This window comes from Oncorhynchus nerka, linkage group LG12 (genome assembly GCF_034236695.1).
Source record: "Oncorhynchus nerka isolate Pitt River linkage group LG12, Oner_Uvic_2.0, whole genome shotgun sequence".
Lineage (NCBI taxonomy): Eukaryota > Metazoa > Chordata > Actinopteri > Salmoniformes > Salmonidae > Oncorhynchus > Oncorhynchus nerka.
In genome coordinates, this window is record NC_088407.1 from 85,492,046 (window position 1) to 85,501,545 (window position 9,500).

At 48.1% G+C, this 9,500-nt stretch overlaps 1 protein-coding gene across 1 annotated transcript in view; it reads left to right on the forward strand.

Annotated features, from left to right (window-relative positions):
- Nucleotides 1–9,500, forward strand: part of si:ch211-132f19.7 (adenylate cyclase type 8) — a gene marked incomplete at its 5' end in the record, with an annotated part of 29,536 nt that overhangs the window by 16,413 nt on the left and 3,623 nt on the right. Inside the window, 6 exons of the mRNA XM_065025029.1 lie at nt 129–317; nt 3,726–3,826; nt 6,668–6,869; nt 7,267–7,362; nt 7,461–7,627; nt 7,714–7,795. Coding sequence (XP_064881101.1) covers nt 129–317; nt 3,726–3,826; nt 6,668–6,869; nt 7,267–7,362; nt 7,461–7,627; nt 7,714–7,795 — 837 coding nt within the window. The remainder of the gene's footprint in view (nt 1–128; nt 318–3,725; nt 3,827–6,667; nt 6,870–7,266; nt 7,363–7,460; nt 7,628–7,713; nt 7,796–9,500) is intronic.

Here is a 9,500-nt window from a genome sequence, read left to right on the forward strand (position 1 = left end):
TTTCACGCCTGCCTTCCGCCTTCCGCCTGACATTAATTCTTATTGTTAGAGAGTCTTTTGTCAGTTATAGATCCTCTTTGTCTGGCCTCTACCTAACGTTTGACCCCTAACCTCTCACCCCTGACCAGATCCTGGCGACCTTCAGCAACGGCTCTCTGGCCCAGTTACCTAACCAGCTGGCGGCTCAGCGGACGGGGACGCTTGAAGTCAACAAGAGGATCCGCCGGGCCATCGAGGTCCGGAGCAGTGAACGCATGAGACAGGAACACATCACCACCTTCACACAGGAGTTCAAGGACACACACATCGAGGGCAAGGTAGGGGCCCACAACGGAACCACACACATCGAGGGCAAGGTAGGGGCCCACAACGGAAGCACATACAGAGGACAAGGTACGGCTCCACTAAGAGTTTTTGCGATTATGCTGCGGGACTTAGAGGTAATTTGTGGTTTAGTACGGTACCCTGCGTCACCACTTCATTGCTCCAGACCACCACAAGGGGGAGTTAGAGACCTGATTATGCATTTGGGTCCCAAGGCGCTACTGTGTCTCTAACTGACAATGAATGAGCGACATAAACCAAATAGGACTGATAATTGTGCACGACTTCAGTATTATTTACTTACGCTGTTGTTCCACTAAGGTTTTTATTCTAAGAGAAACTTAGACTGCAATTAGGGTGTGGAATTAGTATGATTATTTTGCTCTTACTTTAGTCCTATAGCCTACTCCTGACCGGTCACGTTGTACAGCGCCCGAGTGGCGCAGTGGTCTAAGACACTGCGTCGCAGTGCAAACTACAGATGCTGGTTCGATACCCGTGCCGGCCACCACCGGAAGACCCATGAGGTGGCTTTTGGTTTCTCTCCCTTTAAAAACAGAAATATATAACTCTAAATCACAAACTAGCTTTATTTACAAATTAGTGAGAATGTCTCACCCCATGTTCAAGAATGATCTTTTTCTCACTCACTCTAGGTTAAATGAAAACGAAATCTCCAAAATATCAACAACAAAAAATTAAACAAAGCGATTTATTATTATCAATGAATTTAGAATTATATAAAATTATATAAAAGCCCCTTAGATATTATCAGATATTCTCTCAGATCCTAATGAAAAATGCCCCTTAGATATTAATTTAGAATCCTCCAATCCTCTACATGTAATTATTGGCAGAGAGTCACATCATACTAGTGTTGAGTAATGTGCTGTAGGTCTTAAAGTGGTGTAGGTCTTATTTATTTAAAAAGCATATTGAAGTTAGAAGCAAAAGCCTACAACTATTTTAGCACCATTTAGCGCTGCTCTGAGACAAGCATGGGGACTGGTCTTGATAAATCAATGAGATTTCTATTTTCACTGAATCGCCGTTTGGGTATTGGTTAGACTAGAATTATACAATTAGGGTGTGGAGATGTTATGCTCTTAGTACTGTATCCCGACCGTCACGTTGTACAGCGACATATTTTCCGTTCCATCCTAACCGAAACCCCGAGGGTGTCGTTTCTCTTGGAATAGAAACATAATGTCAATCAAATTAATTTTGCAACATTTCTTAAAATCAATCCCATATACTATATTCTTACAAAAAAAGGTTTTAAATTCTCTAGTACAGCCACTATTGAAGGCTATCAAATGCTTCTCAAAGATGCTTCTCAAAGATTAACGCTAGTTAATAGTGTTTGAGAGAGGGGGTGGTCAAACTAGCACTAACTAGCGTTAATGGCAACAATGGCTGACAATTAAATAACTTGCCAAACTATTCTGCGGCAGTCCGCAAGGTGTGCTGCAGTATGACACAACTTTTAAAGGGGGAACAACTGTAGGGGCCCGCAACAGAACCACACAAAGAGGACAAGATAGGGGCCCACAACAGAACCACACAGAGGACAAAGTAGGGGCCCGCAACAGAACCACACACAGAGGACAAAGTAGGGGCCCGCAACAGAACCACACACAGAGGACAAGGTAGGGGCCCGCAACAGAACCACACACAGAGGACAAAGTAGGGGCCCGCAACAGAACCACACACAGAGGACAAAGTAGGGGCCCGCAACAGAAACACACACAAAGTTAAGGGCCACACACACTCAAACACACACAGTTGATTACTTGATATGTAGGCTACAAGAAAAAATATGTGAACCCTTTGGAAATACCTGGATTTCTGCATAAATTGGTCATCAAATTTAATATGATTTTAATTTAGGTCACAACAATAGACAAACACAGTCTGCTTAAACTAATAACCCACAAACAATAATACGTTTTCATGTCTTTATTGAACATACCATGTAAACATTCACAGTGCAGGGTGGGAAAAGTATGTGAACCCTTGGATTTAGTAACTGGTTGACCCTCCTTTGGCAGCAATAACCTCAACCAAATGTTTCCTGTAGTTGCAGATCAGACCTGCACAACGGTCAGGAGGAATTATGGACCATTCCTCTTTACAAAACTGGTTCAGTTCAGCAATATTCTTGGGATGTCTGGTGTGAACCGCTCTTGTGTGTTCCTTCCAAACAACTCAACTGTAGTTTCATCTGTCCACAGAACATCCAGTTGCACTTTTGTAAACTTCAGACGTGCAGCAATGTTTTTTTTGGACAGCAGTGGCTTCTTCCGTGGTGTCCTCCCATGAACACCATTCTTGTTTAGTGTTTTACATATCGTAGACTCGTCAACAGAGATGTTAGCATGTTCCAGAGAGTTCTGTAAGTCTTTAGCTGACACTCTAGGATTATTCTTAACCTCATTGAGCTCTGTTCTCTTGCAGTCATTTTTGCAGGATGGCCACTCTTTTTTATATTTTACCTTAATTTAAGCAGGCAAGTCAGTTAAGAACAGATTCGTATTTTCAATGACGGCCTAGGAACAGTGGGTTAACTGCCTGTTCAGGGGCAGAACGACAGATTTGTACCTTGTCAGCTCAGGGATTTGAACTTGCAACCTTCCACTTACTAGTCCAACGCTCTAACCACTAGGCTACCCTGCCACTCCTAGGGAGAGTAGCAACTGCGCTGCACTTTCTCCATTTATAGACAATTTGTCCTACCGTGGACTGATGAACATCAAGGCTTTTAGAGATACTTTTGTAATCCTTTCCAGTGTTATGCATGTCAACAATTCTTAATCTTAGGTCTTCTGACATCTCTTTTGTTCGAGGCACGGTTTACGTCAGGCAATGCTTCTTGTGAATAGCAAACTCAAATTTATTGAGTGTTTTTTTATAGGGCAGGGCAGCTCTAACCAACATCTCCAATCTCGTCTCATTGGACTCATTGGACTCTGGGTTAACTGACTACTGATTCCAATTAGCTTTTGGAGAAGTCATTAGTCAAGGGGTTTAAATACTTTTTCCAACCTATGTTTCAATGATGTATTCAATATAGACAAGAAAAATACAATCATTTTGTCAGATCAAGATCAAATTTGATGACCAATTTATGCAGAAATCCAGGTTATTACAAAGGGCTCACATACTTTTTCTTGACGATGTATATCACTCAATCATGTTGATTTAATCATGAATGAGTGGGTGGATGGGTGGGGAGGTGGGTGGATGGGGAGGTGGGTTGATGGATAGGGAGGTGGGTGGATGGGGAGGTGGATTGATGGGTGGGGAGGTGGGTTGATGGGAAGGGAGGTGGGTTGATGGATGGGGAGGTGGGTGGATGGGTTGACGTATGGTATAATTGAGGGATGTTTCTCTCTTCTCAGTTTTCCCAGATGCGTGATGAAATGTTCAAGTCAAACCTGGTCTGCTCCTTCATCATGCTCCTCTGCCTCATGGGTGCACAGACCCTCATCCCTGCCGCAAGGTTTGTTCTTTATTTAATTAGAAGTATGATGTTTTCTTTTACTTAATTTATTAAAGATCTTTAGTAATCTTGAGTAATCTTTCTCTACCACTCACATGCTCTCTTCTTCATCTTATCCTCTCCTCCTCCTCCCTGTTTCTCTCTATTCATCGTCTGATCCTCTCCTCCTCCTCCCTGTTTCTCTCTCTCTTCATTGTCTGATCCTCTCTTCCTCCTCCCTGTTTCTCTCTTCATTGTCTGATCCTCTCTTCCTCCTCCCTGTTTCTCTCTCTTCATCGTCTGATCCTCTCCTCCTCCTCCTGTCTGATCCTCCCTTTCTCTCTCTCTTCATTGTCTGATCCTCTCTTCCTCCTCCCTGTTTCTCTCTTCATTGTCTGATCCTCTCTTCCTCCTCCCTGTTTCTCTCTCTTCATCGTCTGATCCTCTCCTCCTCCTCCCTGTTTCTCTCTCTCTTCATTGTCTCATCCTCTCTTCTTCCTCCCTGTTTCTCTCTCTCTTCATTGTCTGATCCTCTCTTCCTCCTCCCTGTTTCTCTCTCTTCATTGTCTGATCCTCTCTTCCTCCTCCCTGTTTCTCTCTCTTCATTGTCTGATCCTCTCCTCCTCCTCCCTGTTTCTCTCTCTTCGTCTGATCCTCTCCTCCTCCTCCTCCCTGTTTCTCTCTCTTCATCGTCTGATCCTCTCTTCCTCCTCCCTGTTTCTCTCTCTTCATTGTCTGATCCTCTCTTCCTCCTCCCTGTTTCTCTCTCTTCATTGTCTGATCCTCTCTTCCTCCTCCCTGTTTCTCTCTCTCTTCATTGTCTGATCTCTCATTGTCTGATCCTCTCTCCTCCTCCTCCCTGTTTCTCTCTCTCTTCATTGTCTGATCCTCTCTTTCTCCTCCCTGTTTCTCTCTCTTCATTGTCTGATCCTCTCCTCCTCCTCCCTGTTTCTCTCTCTCTTCATTGTCTGATCCTCTCTTCCTCCTCCCTGTTTCTCTCTCTTCATTGTCTGATCCTCTCTTCCTCCTCCCTGTTTCTCTCTCTTCATTGTCTGATCCTCTCTTCCTCCTCCCTGTTTCTCTCTCTCTTCATTGTCTGATCCTCTCCTCCTCCTCCCTGTTTCTCTCTCTCTTCATTGTCTGATCCTCTCTTTCTCCTCCCTGTTTCTCTCTCTTCATTGTCTGATCCTCTCTTCCTCCTCCCTGTTTCTCTCTCTCTTCATTGTCTGATCCTCTCTTCCTCCTCCCTGTTTCTCTCTTCATTGTCTGATCCTCTCTTCCTCCTCCCTGTTTCTCTCTCTTCATTGTCTGATCCTCTCTTCCTCCTCCCTGTTTCTCTCTTCTCATCGTCTGATCCTCTCCTCCTCCTCCCTGTTTCTCTCTCTTCATTGTCTGATCCTCTCTTCCTCCTCCCTGTTTCTCTCTCTTCATTGTCTGATCCTCTCTTCCTCCTCCCTGTTTCTCTCTCTTCATTGTCTGATCCTCTCTTCCTCCTCCCTGTTTCTCTCTCTCTTCATTGTCTGATCCTCTCCTCCTCCTCCCTGTTTCTCTCTCTCTTCATTGTCTGATCCTCTCTTTCTCCTCCCTGTTTCTCTCTCTTCATTGTCTGATCCTCTCTTCCTCCTCCCTGTTTCTCTCTCTCTCTTCATTGTCTGATCCTCTCTTCCTCCTCCCTGTTTCTCTCTCTGTTTCTCATTGTCTGATCCTCTCCTCCTCCTCCCTGTTTCTCTCTCTTCATTGTCTGATCCTCTCCTCCTCCTCCCTGTTTCTCTCTTCATTGTCCGATCCTCTCTTCCTCCTCCCTGTTTCTCTCTCTTCATTGTCCGATCCTCTCTTCCTCATCCCTGTTTCTCTCTCTCTTCATTGTCTGATCCTCTCCTCCTCCTCCCTGTTTCTCTCTCTCTTCATTGTCTGATCTTCTCCTCCCTGTTTCTCCCACTTCGTCTGATCCTCTCCTCCTCCCTGTTTCTCTCTCTTCATTGTCTGATCTTCTCCTCCTCCTCCCTGTTTCTCTCTCTTCATTGTCTGATCTTCTCCTCCTCCTTGTTTCTCTCTCTTCATTGTCTGATCTTCTCCTCCTCCATGTTTCTCTCTCTTCGTCTGATCCTCTCCTCCTCCTCCCTGTTTCTCTCTCTTCATTGTCTGATCCTCTCCTCCTCCTCCCTGTTTCTCTCTCTCTTCATTGTCTGATCCTTTCTTCCTCCTCCATGTTTCTCTCTTCATTGTCTGATCCTCTCTTCCTCCTCCATGTTTCTCTCTTCATTGTCTGATCCTCTTCTCCTCCTCCCTGTTTCTCTCTCTTCATCGTCTGATCCTCTCCTCCTCCTCCCTGTTTCTCTCTCTTCATTGTCTGATCCTCTCCTCCTCCTCCCTGTTTCTCTCTCTCTTCATCGTCTGATCCTCTCCTCCTCCTCCCTGTTTCTCTCTCTCTCTTCATCGTCTGATCCTCTCTTCCTCCTCCCTGTTTCTCTCTCTTCATTGTCCGATCCTCTCTTCCTCCTCCCTGTTTCTCTCTCTCTTCATTGTCTGATCTTCTCCTCCCTGTTTCTCTCACTTCGTCTGATCTTCTCCTCCTCCTCCGTGTTTCTCTCTCTTCATTGTCTGATCTTCTCCTCCTCCTTGTTTCTCTCTCTTCATTGTCTGATCCTCTCTTCCTCCTCCCTGTTTCTCTCTCTTCATCATCTGATCCTCTCCTCCTCCTCCCTGTTTCTCTCTCTTCATCATCTGATCCTCTCTTCCTCCTCCCTGTTTCTCTCTCTTCATCGTCTGATCCTCTCCTCCTCCTCCCTGTTTCTCTCTTCCCCTCTCCATCCTCAATCTCTCCAACTGACACACACACACACACCCCCACCCACCTCTCAGACTGTGTCCTATGCTGGTTCAGTTTGGAGTGTGTGTGTGTGTGTATGTGTTGCTGCTGGTGGTGGTCCTAGCTGAAGAGTTTAAACAGAGCCCTCTAGCGCTGCAGTTTCTGTGTTGCTGGATTAACGAAACCAAGACTGTCAGAACACTACTCACGCTCACCGCTATTATCATCAACTTTGGAGTGGCCTCATCTGATATAGTGAGTTTATTGTTATACGCAATGACCAGTATGTTCTGTACCCTCAACGATAACACACAATGACCAGTATGTTCTGTACCCTCAACGATAACACACAATGACCAGTATGTTCTGTACCCTCAACGATAACACACAATGACCAGTATGTTCTGTACCCTCAACGATAACACACAATGACCAGTATGTTCTGTACCCTCAATGATAACACACAATGACCAGTATGTTCTGTACCCTCAACGATAACACACAATGACCTGTATGTTCTGTATCCTCAAACCATTATACAATCTGTTCTTTCATGAAGGTTTGCCTCTCGGCTGCACTATAAACTTGTTTTGAAGTAGCGGTATGATTGATTGTGTGTGTGTGTGTGTGTGTGTGTGTGTGTGTGTTCTAGCTGTGGTGTGTAGAGTCTGAGATGGACCCTAACAACAGAAGCAGCTCCCAGCAGCACACCTGGTCCTGGCCTGTCAACATCTGTACACACCCTGAGGTAACACACACACACACACACACACACACACACACACACACATTTAGATTGGTCAAGAAGGTTTTGATCCATTTTGTGACTGTCTCTGTCTTCTGTAGTTCCTGGTTTTCAGTGGGGTGGTTGCCATGGTGTCGTGTGCTGTGTTCTTCAGGCTGCACTGTCTACTGAAGCTAGCTGTGTTACTTCTGGCCATATCTGTCTACACGTACCTCATAGAAGTCAGTTACCACACACTGTTTATACGCCAGACCTCTGAAAACACCAGGTACTAAATAAACACACACACTGGGTGGGTGGGTGGGTGGGTGGGTGTGTGTGTGGTGACTGTCTGGTTGTGTCTGTCCCTTTTAGGCAGCAGTACCTGAGGAGGAAGGATGTGTGTGTCCTGCTCATGGTCATGTTTGTGGTGGCTGTAATTTACAACAGTAGACAGGTAGGACATGGGCTCTCTCCTCCTCTATCTTCCCTCTATCTTCCCTCTCTCCTCCCTACGCCTCTTCTCTCCTCCCGGCTACTCCTTCCTACTCGTCCCACCTCTCTCCTCCTCTTGCCTCTCTCCTCCCTCCTCTCTATTACTCCTCTGTGCTCCTCCTCCCTCTCTCTCCTCCATCCTCCTCCTCTCTCCCCCATACTCTTCTTCTCTCTTCCCTACTCCTCTTCTCTCTTCCTCAGTAGACAGGTAGGACATGGGCTCTCTCCTCCTCTATCTTCCCTCTCTCCTCCCTACTCTTCCCTCTCTCCTCCCTACTCCTCCTCTCTCCTCCCTACTCCTCCTCTCTCCTCCCTACACGTCCTCTCTCCTCCCTACTCCTCCCCTCTCCTCCCTACTCCTCCTCTCTCCGCCCTACTCCTCCTCTCTCCTCCCTACACGTCCTCTCTCCGCCCCTACTCCTCCCCTCTCCGCCCCCTACCCTCCTCCCTCCCTTCCCTACTCCTCCTCTCTCCTCCCTACTCCTCCTCTCTCCTCCCTACTCCTCCTCTCTCCGCCCCTCTCCTCCCCTCCTCCCTACTCTTCCCTCTCCTCCCTACACGTCCTCTCTCCGCCCCTCCCTCCTCTCTCCTCCCTACTCCTCCTCTCTCCTCCCTACAGGTCCTCTCTCCGCCCTACTCCTCCTCTCTCCTCCCTACTCCTCCTCTCTCCTCCCTACTCCTCCTCTCTCTCTCCTCCCTACTCCTCCCTCTCCTCCCTACTCTTCCCCTCTCCTCCCTACTCCTCCTCTCTCTCCTCCCTACCACACGTCCTCTCTCCTCCCTTCTCCTCCTCTCTCCTCCCTACTCCCCTCTCTCCTCCCTACACGTCCTCTCTCCTCCCTACTCCTCCTCTCTCCTCCCTACTTCTCCCTCTCCGCCCTACTCTTCCCCTCTCCTCCCTACACCTCCTCTCTCCGCCCTACTCCTCCTCTCTCCTCCCTACTCCTCCTCTCTCCTCCCTACTCCTCCTCTCTCCTCCCTACTCCTCCTCTCTCCTCCCTACTCCTCCTCTCTCCTCCCTTCTCCTCCTCTCTCCTCCCTACTCCTCCTCTCTCCTCCTCCGCCCTACTCCTCCCCCTCTCTCCTCCCTACTCCTCCTCTCTCCTCCCTACACGTCCTCTCTCCGCCCTACTCCTCCTCTCTCCTCCCTACTCCTCCTCTCTCCTCCCTACTCCTCCTCTCTCCTCCCTACACGTCCTCTCTCCGCCCTACTCCTCCTCTCTCCTCCCTACTCCTCCCTCTCCTCCCCTACTCCTCCTCTCTCCGCTCCCTTCCCCTCCTCCTCCTCTCCCCTCCTCTCTCTCCTCCCCTCTCCTCCCCTCTCCGCCCTACTCCTCCCCTCTCCTCCCTACTCCTCCTCTCTCCTCCCTACACGTCCTCTCTCCGCCCTACTCCTCCCCTCTCCTCCCTACTCCTCCCTGTCTCCTCCCTACTCCTCCTCTCTCTCCTCCCTACACGTCCTCTCTCCTCCCTACTCCTCCCCTCTCCTCCCTACGCTCCCCTCTCCGCCCTACTCTTCCCCTCTCCCCCTACGCTTCCCCTCTCTCCTCCCTACTCCTCCTCTCTCCTCCCTACTCCTCCTCTCTCCTCCCTACACGTCCTCTCTCCTCCCTACTCCTCCTCTCTCCTCCTACCTACGTCCTCTCTCCTCCCTACTCCTCCTCTCT